Source organism: Astatotilapia calliptera, chromosome 2, assembly GCF_900246225.1.
Source record: "Astatotilapia calliptera chromosome 2, fAstCal1.2, whole genome shotgun sequence".
NCBI classification, from domain to species: Eukaryota; Metazoa; Chordata; class Actinopteri; order Cichliformes; family Cichlidae; genus Astatotilapia; species Astatotilapia calliptera.
Genome location: NC_039303.1, coordinates 13,996,637 through 14,011,565, shown reverse-complemented (window position 1 = coordinate 14,011,565; position 14,929 = coordinate 13,996,637). Strand labels below are relative to the sequence as shown.

General features: G+C 43.1%; 1 protein-coding gene across 4 annotated transcripts in view; it reads right to left on the bottom strand.

Annotated features, from left to right (window-relative positions):
• htr4 (5-hydroxytryptamine receptor 4) overlaps window positions 1-14,929 on the bottom strand; it is a 159,224-nt gene that overhangs the window by 95,816 nt on the left and 48,479 nt on the right. For all 4 annotated transcript variants that reach the window (XM_026185333.1, XM_026185317.1, XM_026185309.1 and 1 more), the window contains exon 2: window positions 4,929-5,007. In XM_026185333.1, the coding sequence (XP_026041118.1) occupies window positions 4,929-4,984 (56 nt within the window). In that variant the 5' untranslated portion in view covers window positions 4,985-5,007. The remainder of the gene's footprint in view (window positions 1-4,928; window positions 5,008-14,929) is intronic.

Sequence of the window (14,929 nt, the reverse complement as noted above, 5' to 3'; positions counted from 1 at the left end):
CATGGATTATAGCACAGCATAACATAGAACAGCATAGCATAGAATAAAATTGAATTGCCCTTTATTGTCATTGTACATGCACAATAAAATCGTGTGTACTCCACCTGACTATATCTGTGAAGGTTCTCAGTCATCCAGGTCATCGTAGTCAAAGGAGCTTGCAAAGAAAAGCGTCTGGACTTCTTTAAGTTGCTTGAAGACGTTTCACCTCTCATCTGAGAAGCTTCTTCAGTTCTAAGGTCAAATGGTGGAGGGTCCCAGATATAAACCTAGTGGGAGTATCCCCCCACAGAGGGACAAAAGGACCCCCTTATGATCCTCTAATCACCTGAGCCAAGGTGTGAAACTGGGTGTGGGTCCCAATCAGCCAGAGTTTCGGGTGAGTTCATTGTGAAACCTGGCCCCACCTTATCATGCGAATTCCTGAGATCAGATGGCCCAGGATGTGAGCGTTAAGGCGTCTGGGAAGGGATCTCAAAACTGGATTATAGATGGCAGAGAGTTGGTGTCGTAAACCCCCGCCTCTGTTCAAAGATGGTCGCTCACAGTGGACATAGATGGCTTCTTTCACTCCTCTTTCAAACCATCTGTCCTCTCTGTCCAAAATGTGAACATTGGCATCCTCGAAAGAGTGTCCTTTATCCTTAAGATGCAGATGGACTGCTGAGTCTTGTCCTGTGGAGGTGGCTCTTCTGTGTTGTGCCATGCGCTTGTGAAGTGGCTCCCACTAGGTTTATATCTGGGACTCTCCACCATTTGACCTTAGAACTGAAGAAGCTTCTCGGATGAGAGGTGAAATGTCTTCAAGTAACCTAAAGAAGTCCAGACGTTTTTCTTTGCAAGCTCCTTTGTCCACCTGACTACTGTGCAAGAAATATAAAGAACAAAACGGATTCTGTACACTTCGTTAGTGTGTGTAAAAACTGAAACCCAGTTTATTATCAATATTATTATCATTGTTTCGGATCAATGCACGCTCAGCACTGACCTACACTCAGCTACTTTACAAAGTCTAACGGCAAAGAGCTCCGGCGCAGTGTCATGCCCTGACACGTGGAACGTAAATTTAAATTTAAGTCAACAAATGAACGAGTGGAGAAAAACACGCAGCTCCAGTTTGAGGGTGGAGCTGCTGGCACTGAGGCTAAGTCCATATCCAGCTGTTACAACAGCTGTATTACACACACGCACACACTGCTGCCTGTGTGTGTCAGTGTTTAAAACCAAACAGTAACAGCTGGGTCACATGATCAGCCTCAGCTCAGCGTGCACGACTCTCTGCAGTAACAACCGGCAGCACAAAACATGTTCCCAAATCACACGGCTCAGGCTGTCACTGTGAAAAGGCCCCACTATAACAACCACTCACATACAGTACACATTCATAAGCAATAAAAAGCTGATGAATAACATTTATGAATAATTATCAGTGTTGAAGGGCAGTTTGAGTGAAGTGGCGGGAACGAGACTGAGAATCTCCAAGACTCAAGCCAGAAAATGGCGGGGACACCAGCCAAGAGGAGTGTAAGTGCTTCCCGTTCCCGGGGAAACACGAGTCTGCAGCTCGCTGTGGGAACGACAGAACTGACCTAGTGATTTACTGCTCAGTCTACAGTCACACCCTCACCGATGGCCACGAGCAGCAGAAATGAATTTCTCTGAAGGTGTCTGCACTCAGAGAGAGGGTGAGGAGGAGGAGGAGTACACCTGCTCCTCCTCAACATAAGGAGAAAGTCGTTGTTGCTCAGCATCTGACCAGGATGCCTCCTCGGTGACTGTCCAGGGTACTCAGATATTGTTCTAACCAAAAATCAACCAATCACTGAACATCCATATGACTTCAGTGCTTTTAGCTTAAATGAATGTGTGTTATAAATTGTCACCAGTGGAAGTGTGATTGTGAGGAATGCTCATTTTTGTGTGCTGGACCTTTACACACACGCACACTCTTCTTTAAGCCAGGACGGTCCTGCTGTGTCTCCTCTCTGTCCAGAGGGATTCTCATGTGCTTGTTGTGTTAGCTTTAGCATGCTAGTTCTGAATTTTAAAACCGTACCATGAAGAAAGCGCTGCTCTCTGCAGTTTTGCATAACTTTGCGAGAAACCTACCTGCACAAACCTACACAACATTATTACACTACAAATGTGTGAAACTGGGTCATCTCATACGCTTTGCAGTCTTAACCCATGTCCTCCAATTAAAACCACCTGAAAAGCTCCAAACACACAACATGTGTTATAGCACATAACATAAGACCAGATGTATAAGAGTGAGGCTGCTGCTGATGCTGAGGAAGATGATGGATGATGATGATGATGATGTTTATCTGTATGAAGTTTTTCACATTCCTGGTCCCTCTTCCTCTTCCCATCTGGAAGAGGAAAAGGGGAAGAGGGGAATTCCCCTCTGCACCCTGCTCGATCATTTACTGTAATCTATTACTACACCCTTCAGGTGTTAGTGCCTTCATCCTCCAGCTCTACATCAGCAATGTGTGCTCCACCCACAGCGTCTACACTCCAGGACTTCAGTCCTCACCTCCTACTTCCATCTCCACTCTCTGATGACCTCATCATCATAGTCTGACCGCCAAAGTACTTCTTATACTCCTACTACACTCAAATGTACACTGAACACTTTCTCCCACTCAGAAGGTGTAAACAATAACCGACCTGAGACTGGTGAGTTTTATGAATGTCTTACATGCCCACAACACACAGTGGGGGGAATAAGTATTTATTATCACATCATTACCACATTAATGTAAGTTGAGGCCGAGCTGTTCAGAGTCAAATTTCAGTCTCCAACAGGGACTCCATTTGGCATCTGTATGATAAAAACTGTGAGACACAAACTGAGTGCCGTGTAGAGACAGATGTCTGCCCCACAGCAGCAGCTCCAACAGGAAACTGTGCACAGAAAGATTTTCTCGCATGTTTCCTGCATCTGCGACTGAGCGTGCCTCTCTAGGATGATGGATAAAGACTCAAAGCCAAGGCTGGAGAGGAGATCAGACCACAAACCTGATTCCACCTTAAGCCCATCACTCTATAAGTTGGAGACAGAAAGTCAAAGAGCCACAAGTACTCTGTTCATTTTTATTCTGAGTGCACTCGTTTCATCTCTCATCATATTTGAAGGTAAGTCACCTGCCCACCACCTCTGACTGATATGTGCCACTCGTGTGACCACATTTAATGTATACGGGCACACGCTATGATCTCATGTATGTCAAGTGCAGCGTGAGCCTCTCCAAACGCTGCTGGAGGCAGTCATCACATGACACGGACCCCATCCATAACAGCACAGCACACAACTAGGTCATGTAGTACTACCTCATAGCTGAGCCTGAGCAACTACTGTACCGCGACCTCCTGCTTCTCATACATCATTTTAATTCTGACTCAAACGTCCTGAGGGAATCAAATCCTGTGTGTGCCTGGTTTAGTAATGAACTCTCTTTTTCCATGAAGCTGAAAGGAAACGTTAATGTTGGATCCACATTTTATATTTCATGCTGTTGCTGTTTGTGTCACAGTTCTTCTTTGGGTTCAGCATTCGTAGTTTCAGTTTCAGATTCACTGTTGACACGCAGGAAATATCTGAACGTGAAAACAACACGACACGCGATCAGCAGGTCTCTTTAACCTTCTTCTGATCAGCTGACCTTTGGGGTGGGTGGAGCTTGTGTGTTTAATAAAGTGAGATAAGCTTAGTGGGATAACCATCTATGCACCCACCTCATTATTAGAAACCTTATGACTAATATGGAGCAGGAAGCAGAAGCTTAGTGTAGTTAGAGGTGCTGAGTGTTGCTTCACACAGAGTGGAGATCACACTGAATAATCACACCATCAACAATGTTTTCTCACAGAAACGCCCACAGCAAAGAGGAAATATTTAATGTAGAGATGTAAAAACCTCAGCTTTCACTTGGTTCTGTGCTCCAGCTCCAGACTGACGCTCCCTGTCTCTGGCTTCTTTGAGAATTGTGTCTGTGGATCTGTGACGCTCTGAACAAAGTCTCATCCGTCTCTCATCCTCCAGGCTAAAAGTTGTTAACCAAGAACAGAAAAATGATCTCTTTGCATCCCAGCACAGCAAAAACAGACCAGCCAGCACTTTCAGCAGGATCAGTGTTTTAATCAAACCCACAAGCCGGAGGCAAAGACAACTACAGAAGCAGCGAGAACCCCCGGCTAGCTGATGTTTCCTCAGCTAAACCAAATATCTGAAGATGAGGATGTCCCTGAAGAGGAAACCAGAGCTGTCAAAATACATTTGAATATTGCTTTTACATAATGGACACCAGCGTGTGGGTGAAACCATGAGCACTTCATACTCAGTGTGACTTACAGGACTGAAGCGTCTGTTGGAATGAGATTAATTATGAAGCGTTTGGGCAGTCGGTTATGTTTCACAGTGTTTCATGTGAACATTAGTGAATTCATTCAGGTCTCAGAGTGAAGCTCACCACTGCAGCTCAGCTGATACACATCCACACAACACAGCCTGCCTGCACGTCTGCATATACGCAAATCTGCAAGCCACTTTGTAACTGGCCTCTGCAGCCTCTTTTCTTGCTGTTTCATATCTGTTGTCAATGATGCTGTTTAGTTCTGTGTTGTATGAACCTGAAAGGCTGCTGAGCCACACTTACTCCTGTACAGTTTTCTGTATAGGAGTAAGATGACATATAAGAAAACGTTTTGATTCGTACTATAAAAAAGAAGCGTCATGTCACGTCTCTGATGCATCCATGCAGCGTCAGCATCTACGAACAGTCAAAGCTCTCATCACTGAGTCTGACTGAGCTAACAGCTAAAAGGTGGATTTTGTGTTGTGTATTAATCAGCGTGACCATTGTCAGGAAGTGTGTAATCACACATGGTGTGATTATTCTCCGTAAAAGTTGATTAACTCTCACCTCTCACCGCCGAGCTCCGCCATCGCCGGCATCTGGCCTGCAGCGCTGACATTCATGTGACCATAAATGCTGAGAGTCCCTGCAGACAGAAGACCACTGTTAAAACATGAACATGATGATTTACATTATTAAAGAGGGAACTTTTAATTACTATCACACCAGTCCTGGTCTCAGCAGATTACATTAACATAGGTGAGTTAAACCACATCAGGATTATGCAAATGCGACAATTTTGGTTGACATTTGCCGTGTGCTGATGAACGACTTGCCGCTGCACGTGCAGCTTTGGATTTGGGTCGAACGAGTTTGAATTCAGAGGATTTCAAACTGACTATAAGTCTGAGTCTGTAAGGAAAGGTGATTACTAAACATCTGACTGACCAGCTGGAGGTCAAAGACTGAGCATATAACATCCAATGTTTTATGAAATCGACTGTCGATTTAAGCATTCAGGAGACTCAGGTACCACAGTAACATTTATTACATTTCAGCACCAAGGATAAGAACAAAAAACAGAGCAGAGTCCAGGACACTCACTGAGTGGTTGAGATCAAATCCACTCGGGCTGGCCTTTAAGTCTCCACAGATATAAATCTAAAAGAAGACCACAGAGCAAAGGTCTCGAGGTCATCCACGGAGTCAGGGCATCAAATTTCAGAAAGCCGATCTGTTGTGCAATTCAATTCAGTTTCATTTATACAGCGCCAAATCACAATGACAGTCGCCTCAAGGTGCTTTATATTGTAAGGTAGACCCTACAATAATACATACAGAGAAGAACCCAACAAACACATGACCCTCTATGAGCAAGCACTTTGGCGACAGTGGGAAGGAAAATCTCTGGCAGAACCAGGCTCAGGGAGGGGCGGGGCCATCTGCTGCGACTGGTTGGGGTGAGAGGAGGAAGACATTTCTCCAGTGGAAAATGCGACGCTGTCAGCTGATTGTGTTTTTCCAACATCGAGAAGAAAGTCGTTTTTACTTAAAAAAAACGACTTTCTCACATTTAAGAAAACATGCTTTGTGTTTTGGAGTATCAGGAAACCCGGATGTTCAGTCAGGTAAGACAAGATCGCCGACGAAGTGCAGCATCAGTTAAAAATGTTCACAAAATAAAAATCCATCAAAGCAAAACTCGTTTCTATTCATGCAGAATTCAACAGAAACAGTATTGGAAGGCAGCCCAAGGCTGCAGGTGGGATGAACGGGGGCGGGGCAGTGAAGGTCAGCCTGGCAGAGAAAGAGGCAGAGGAGGGTCACGCCCCGCAGATTTACCCCCGTTCAGCCGAGCTGGCAGCTGTCACGAGCGCTTTGCCGCGTGGACGTTTATATCTGCACAAAAACGAAGCAGAAAGAACAAAATCCTCACCTAATCTACATCCCATATGCTGACAGCTCAAAGCGTTGCACAGCATTGCAGAAAAATGTCTGCACAACCACTTATTTTTCTGTCACAAGGAATCAAAAGAACCAGACTGCGTCTGTAAATCTGCTGCACACAATCTCCCTACACCAGCGTTTATATTACATTATACCAGGATCATGTGCACCCACACGCACAGCCACAACAATCTGCTGCAGTTATTCTGTCCAGAAACAGTTGATACAGACTGATCTGAGCTCTGTTAATAATCATACTGTCACATGATTCACCAAACCTTTCCCCTCCTGCTCTGTGGAGGGGAGACTCCCAGACGGCTCATTTATTACAGCATAAACAACAGCTGTACTGAAGAGCAGTGACCCTCTCCGTTCGAGGACACGCAGGCCCAAACCGTGCCAATGAAATGCCACTCGCAGCAAAGCAGGGCCCCAGGTTGACCTCCAGGGGGGGGTTAAAGGTTCAGGGTGTTCTCTCTAATCTGTGACCCATCTGTACGACACGGCAGCCGTGAGAAAGGCGCCTGAGCAGCAGAAAAGATCCTAGCGTGTTTGTGTGATTGTGACTGAAAAACCTTCTAATCTGCACAAAATACTGAATGTTGCAGGAACAAGGAGGAGTACAGATTTAAAAAGTGCTCTGTGATATATGATTAGCCAATGTCTGTGCATTACGAATGAGAAAAAACAGATTTTATGAGATTTTAAATAATTCACAGTCCTGTCACAGTAGAGTCCAGCGATCTGTTTGTGGGGAAAGGACAAGTGTTAACCCAGAGCCACTCCTACTGGGACCCCGTAGAGAGAATAAAAGCTGCTCTGGTGGTTAGAGGGGATTTTATTGTTGTGGCTGATCTGCGGTTGTATGCAAGTGTTAGTACGGAGGACGTGTTGTTTACATATTCCATCCACATGTGAAGAGAAAAGCCTGGATACACAGAAACTTACAGCCTGCTTTGGTTTTAGGCTTAACCTCTAAATATCGGCACACTGGGATGAGATGAGCATATATAAAAGGAAGGCATATTTAATCTATCTTCAGTCAGAGAGAAGGTAATTCATCATATAGAGTCTGAGATTTATTCAGGAAGCGTGATGTACTAAATATAGATGCAGAGCTCTTTATTAGCTCTGCAGCATCGCTAACGTGCTGAATGCAGCCATGCCACCTGCACATGTGAACAAACAGCTCAATGCATGCGTAATGTGCACAATCCATCACAATACACATCTGTACAGTCCAGCTAATCCATAACTCATCTTCAGACAGGTTAATACAGACTGAGTGAACCCAGCTCAGTCCATGTAGCCTCAGCTGGAGCTGCTCTTAATTATTCTGTCATGAACCGGGTTTCCATGCGCTCACATAAACTGGAGCACACGTCACCTTCACAACAAAAACATACTGACCAAGAACATTCCTCTTCAGTACTTTATCATCTCGTCTCTAATCATTATTATATCATCACTGATTCGCCGTGAGTCAAAAACGCCTTGGAACCGTCTCCAGGTCGCCACGGGCTGCCGACTCTGTTCTATAATAGCCTCAGTCGGGGAGGTGAGGTGAGCTGAACGCATGACAGAGCTAATGGGCAAGGTTGCTAAGAGGGTTTACTGGAGTCTGTCAGCTCTCTTCCAGTCACACGGAGCTCAGAGAGTAGAAATACAAGCAGAGCTAAGACGGTGGGAGATGCTGACAGGGAGTCCAGGGAAGAAGATAAAAGACTGCTGAGCAAGAAGGAAATGAGATGACAGCAGCTCAGGTGAGCTCAGGCTGCAGGGCTGGGACATGCAAGGCTTCTTTTTGAGGCATCGAAGTCGGCCCTGACAACACGCTGAGGCAGGCCAGCCAGGAAAGCCTCTAGTGTTCCTGCTGCCAGCTGCTAAAGCGGTGGGAGGGACATCACAAGTGGACAGAAAGATGCTGCTAAGAGATTTATTCACAGCGACGTGAATGAGAGTCTCGGCACGGAGGATCAGAAGTGCACATCAGCGTTTAAAATGACGACCCTGAGTCGAGCCAACAAGCCAGTGAATGCAGAGAGACGTGTGGATGTTTGGACTGAGTCTGGCAGGAATTCCTGCATGCAGAGCAAGAGCTGGCAGACTGGACCTCATGAAGTCTTCCACATTCAGCCATGGGCTGCCTCTTACATTCACACAGCGCCGCCATTGTTTCGATGGGATATTCCCGTCATGGGGTGACTTTAACACAGCTCTGCCCACATGCAGTGGCCTGAGGGCAGGACGTGCACGCCTGTGGCTGGGCGAGGTGACGTCTATCAAAGCACATTTACCTCACACACACTTTCACATGGATCTTTGTTCACCACAGCTCTGCACTTTAGAGTCATCACGTCATCTAACATAACTGACACATCGCGCAGGCGTCGTCTCACTACCACCACAGGAGGTCTCGGTGAGTTTGAGCTTATCACCCAACTCCACAAATGTGCTTCCACACCTACGTCTCTCAGTTACCCTCACCTGCATGTGATTGGACTGTGTGGGGAAGCTAAAGAACTCAGAGAGAAGCCTCACACACACAGAACCCAGCTGAGCCGGTACATGACGTCACTTCACGTCACTAATAACATCCGTAAGAACTATAGTATATGCTCTATGCTATAGACTTGTAGTCAAGACCGCCTAAACCAAGACCAAGACAATACCAAGACCAGAGGGTATCGAGACCAAGACAAGACCAAGACAAAGTCGAGATGAGACCGAGTCAAAAAAGTCTTTAAACTGCAGCCAGATGCTGCTTCGTTTACAGGTGTCAGGCATATTTATGTGTTTTTGCGATGCACTCGCACGCTCCACTTGACTGTCGCGTCTCTCACCCTCTGTTTTTCACATAATGATATTATCCTATATCCTCGCATGCTATTGGCCACAATATGGAGGGATTGGAGCATAGCTGAGCCACTGTGTGAGAGCTGAGCAGCGAAAGGAAATTAAGTGAGGAGCCGGCTCTCGCTCAATGGGAGTCGACTCTTCTGATTCACTACTAAGCACTCTCTAAGCACGGCTCTTAGAGCTGATGCTTTTGCACATGACACATTATCGGACGTTACGTTGTGTGTCATGGATACTGTTGACTCCAAATCTCCCGACCACTACGAGGATCTGAGACAGCAAGACCGAGACAGCGAGACCAAGACAAGACCAAAACCACGTAAAAGTGGTCTCGAGACATCCAACTCTATGTGATGCTTCCAATGACAGCCGTGCAAAAGTTTCTCACATTTTCACAGGATCAGAGCACCTGTCATAAAAACAAAACTCTGTCAAAAACCACTTTAAAGTTTATAGCCAAACACAAGCCGGCGCACTGGACGCCAACATGCAACCTTTAACATATCTGGAATCTGGCATCTTAATAAAAATAATATGCTTTTTAAAACAGTAAACAGCAATAACTCTATTATAACTCTAATAATAAAAATTAGTCAGCATGAACATAAATGCATAAAAAGATTAAGTAAGTCAACCCTTTTAACATTTTTCGTGCCACAGTACGAAATGCTGAATATTAGCGATGCCGTGTGTCACATGACGTGCACTTTCCAAACGGCAGCACAGCCTGTGACCCTTCCTGGGCCCCTGTGTCCTATTTAGCTTTGCTTGAGTGTTGCCGAGCATGGATCACTGCCTAGGGCTTCAGTGTCAGTAAAGCTGGTTTTCCATATAACCCACAAGTGTTTGTGCAATCGGCGTGATTTTATTTCCTGTGTGATGCAACAGCAGGATGCTCATCTGCAGCTGGCGCTCCTGTTCTGTCACAGCCATAAACCGGCATTTAAATCACCGGCGTTTCTTTAACACATCATTAAACAAATGCTTGAAACTGGGTTAGGACAGAGCTTTCTGAGCGCACATGCAAAGCTTTCTGAGCATAAAGCTTTGAACATGAGAAAAAGAAAAATGTGAGAGAAGAAGAAACTAGTGTGGAGAGGCCAGAAAACATAAATGTGCACAAACAGCCAAGCCACGAAAAACTCGAGAAGAGTCCAGACTGAGTGACGGAGCGTCGCGAGGGTGGAGGGTAAGTGAAGTTCAGCCAAAGTTCAGCCAGTGCAGGTGGGGGGAGACGAACAGCACGCTCCTGTGTGCGGGAGATACTCAGCAGCCTGCAGGAGGCCATGAACAGTGCAATAACCAGCAGGGTGGAGTAACAGGGTGGAGTTGTCCAACAATAAAATACAACAGAAAGCACAAATATTCAGATAGACCATGGATCACTAAGGGTTTACAAAATGCATGTAAAAAGAAAAATACACTCTATAGGGAATTCCTAAAACAAAGAACAAAAGATGCTGAAAATAAATATAAAAAATGCATAAATAAGTTGACCAATATTATACGTATATGTAGAAAGGAGTATTATAGTAAAATATTGAACAACAATAAACATAATATGAAGGGAATATGGGATGTTTTAAATGGTATCATTAAAAATAATTCTGAACAACAAAGTTATCCTCAATACTTTATCGACAATGGCAATATTATAGAAAACACTGCTGTCAACAGCTTTAATCATTATTTTGTAAATATTGGACCAAAACTGGCAGAACAAATTCCTGAGTCACTGCCATCAGTAGACTGTAGTGAAAACCTGATTGATAGGAACCCTAACTCAATGTTCCTCACATCAGTGGAGGAAAAAGAAATAATTGACATTGTACACATGTGTAAATATAAAACATCTACTGATTGTAATGATATTGACATGAAAATCGTCAAGAAGGTCATTGAAGGAATTGTAGGACCTCTAACATATATTTGCAACTTATCATTTCAGACGGGAAAAGTGCCAAACAAAATGAAAATAGCTAAAGTTGTGCCGCTGTATAAAACCGGGGATAGACGCCACTTCACAAATTACAGGCCTGTTTCTTTACTACCTCAATTCTCCAAAATCCTAGAAAACCTGTTTAATAAACGATTAGACAAATTCTTAGATAAATATGAATTACTCTCTGACAGTCAATATGGATTCAGATCAAAAAGATCAACATCTCTGGCATTAATTGAATCAATTGAGATTACGAATGCTATAGATCAGAAACAGTATGCAGCTGGAGTATTTCTGGATCTCAAGAAAGCATTCGACACAATCAATCATGACATATTAATTAATAAACTGGAACGGTACGGGATCAGGGGGGTTGTACTGCAATGGGTGAAAAATTATTTAAGTGACAGGAAACAATTTGTGAAGCTGGGTGTCCATTCCTCATCATGCTTGGACATTGCTTGTGGTGTTCCACAAGGCTCTGTACTGGGTCCAAAATTATTTATTATTTATATAAGTGATATTTGTAAGGCATCTGATATATTAAAATTAGTATTATTTGCAGATCACACAAATATTTTTTGTTCTGGGGGGAATCTAAAGGAGCTGCTGGATACAATTACTTCAGAAATGTGCAAAATTAAAAAATGGTTAAACAGGAACAAACTAACAGGAACAAACGGTGGTTAGCACTGTTGCCGCACAGCAAGAAGGTCCTGAGTTCAATTCCAACATCAGGCCGGGGTCTTTCTGTGTGGAGTTTGCATGTTCTCCCCGTGTTTGCGTGGGTTCCCTCCGGGTACTCCGGCTTCCTCCCACCGTCCAAAGACATGCAGCTTGTGGGGATAGGTTAATTGGATAATCCAAATTATCACTAGGTGTGAATGTGCGAATGAAAGTGAGTGCGAATGGTTGTCTGTCCCTGTGTGTTGGCCCTGCGACAGACTGGCGACCTGTCCAGGCTGTACCCTGCCTCTCGCCCTATGACAGCTGGGATAGGCTCCAGTGCCCCCCGCGACCCTGAAAAGGATAAGCTGAAGCGAATGGATGGATGGATGGAGGAACAAACTATCGCTAAATCTAAGTAACACTAAAATGATCTTATTTGGGAATTCCCTTAGAAATGCACAAGTGCAGATTCATTTAGATGGTGTGGAAATTGAAAGAGTACTTGAACATAAGACTCATATAAATCATATACATAACAAAATTTCAAGAAGTGTCTCAATCTTGAGTAAAGTAAAACACATTCTGGACCACAAATCACTCCACATTCTCTATTGTTCCCTGACTGCACTGTATTTGCAGTACTGTGCAGAGGTTTGGGGCAATACTTAAAAATGTTCGCCATCATCAATCTTTATATTACAAAAAAGGGCCATAAGGATAATCCATAAAACTGGTTACAGAGATCATACAAATCCACTATTCTTAAAATCAAAAATTCTAAAATTCACAGATCTGGTTCATTTTCTCACTGCACAAATTATATATAAAGCAATAAATAACCTGCTTCCTGACAATATTCTAAAAATGTTTTCTAAAAGGGAACGGGGATACAATTTGAGGGGGGAATTAAATTTAAAACATCCTCGTATCCGTACAACATTAAAAAGTTTTTGCATCTCTGTGTGTGGAGTGAAGCTGTGGAACAGACTAAGTAAAGATATGAAGCAATGTCCAAGCATGGCGCAGTTTAAAAAGCGGTTTAAGGATATGGTATTTACAGAGTACAGGGAAAAGGTAGAGATTTGATAGGGTGTTCTTGTCTAATATTTTCATGTGTGTGCGGGTGCACGGGTATGTTGGTATATATATATATATATATATATATATATATATATATATATATATATATATATATATATATATATATATATATATATATATACATACATACATACATACATACATACATACATACATACATACATACATACATACATACATACATACATACAGGGAGTGCAGAATTATTAGGCAAGTTGTATTTTTGAGGAATAATTTTATTATTGAACAACAACCATGTTCTCAATGAACCCAAAAAACTCATTAACCCTTTAAGACCTACCATAGAACCAAGTCCGCCAGAGCTTATAGTATATTTTTACATGCTGTGGAGCCATTTTTTGGAGCATTTAAAGTTGCTATACATCAATACAACCATTACAGCCCAAATTTTAATAATATGTCTGCATTAAGTGCATGGTAATTACATAAATTGCAAAAAGGTGTAATAAACTACAAAAAATTGAAAATCGTTTTTGTTTTTTTAACATATATTTCTAGAAATTTAAGAGGCTTATCCCTCAAAACTGTAAATACAAAAAAGTTGCACAAACTAGTTTCCCACCACAGGAAATTTATTTTGAGTGTCTTCATAGTTTTATTTTTGAAATACACCAATTTTCATATACTGCAGGAAAAACGAAAAAATATATTATAGTGCAAATTTGCAAAATAACAGCATACGCATCAAAATAAAATATTTCCAGCAGTGCAATATGAGTCCTAAGCATCCCAGAAACGACACAGAAAGTCATGAAATCAAACATAACTTTTAAAAACACAAGTATAAGCCCATGAGGCCACGATGGTAAAAAAAAAAAACTACATTTCCGCAAAATGACATCACTTCCGGTTTCGGGCAGGTCATGCGATAGTTCGCGCTGATGGACGTAGGAAGTGTTACAAACAGCTGATCGGATCGGCAAAGCGTGTTCCTGGAATATTATGTTTTTGTTGCTACAAGCGCTTTTTATGCAGTTTTTGCAAAGCTATATGTGGAAGGAAAGTGTGACCTAGGACAGGCTGATGGCATAAGATCACACTCGTCCGGTTTCATATGCAAAAAAAATTATTGCGCTAGCTCACGTGGTTGCAGAGCTACCGGGATTTAAAAATAGTTACGCAAAATGGAGCGTGTCCGCTCCTACTGGCTCTAAAGGGTTAATATCAAAGCTGAATGTTTTTGGAAGTAGTTTTTAGTTTGTTTTTAGTTTTAGCTATTTTAGGGGGATATCTGTGTGTGCAGGTGACTATTACTGTGCACAATTATTAGGCAACTTAACAAAAAACAAATATATACCCATTTCAATTATTTATTTTTACCAGTGAAACCAATATAACATCTCCACATTCACAAATATACATTTCTGACATTCAAAAACAAAACAAAAACAAATCAGGGACCAATATAGCCACCTTTCTTTGCAAGGACACTCAAAAGGCTGCCATCCATGGATTCTGTCAGTGTTTTGATCTGTTCACCATCAACATTGCGTGCAGCAGCAACCACAGCCTCCCAGACACTGTTCAGAGAGGTGTACTGTTTTCCCTCCTTATAAATCTCACATTTGATGATGGACCACAGGTTCTCAATGGGGTTCAGATCAGGTGAACAAGGAGGCCATGTCATTAGTTTTTCTTCTTTTATACCCTTTCTTGCCAGCCACGCTGTGGAGTACTTGGACACGTGTGATGGAGCATTGTCCTGCATGAAAATCATGTTTTTCTTGAAGGATGCAGACTTCTTCCTGTACCACTGCTTGAAGAAGGTGTCTTCCAGAAACTGGCAGTAGGACTGGGAGTTGAGCTTGACTCCATCCTCAACCCGAAAAGGCCCCACAAGCTAATCTTTGATGATACCAGCCCAAACCAGTATTCCACCTCCACCTTGCTGGCGTCTGAGTCGGACTGGAGCTCTCTGCCCTTTACCAATCCAGCCACGGGCTCATCCATCTGGCCCATCAAGACTCACTCTCATTTCATCAGTCCATAAAACCTTAGAAAAACCAGTCTTGAGATATTTCTTGGCCCA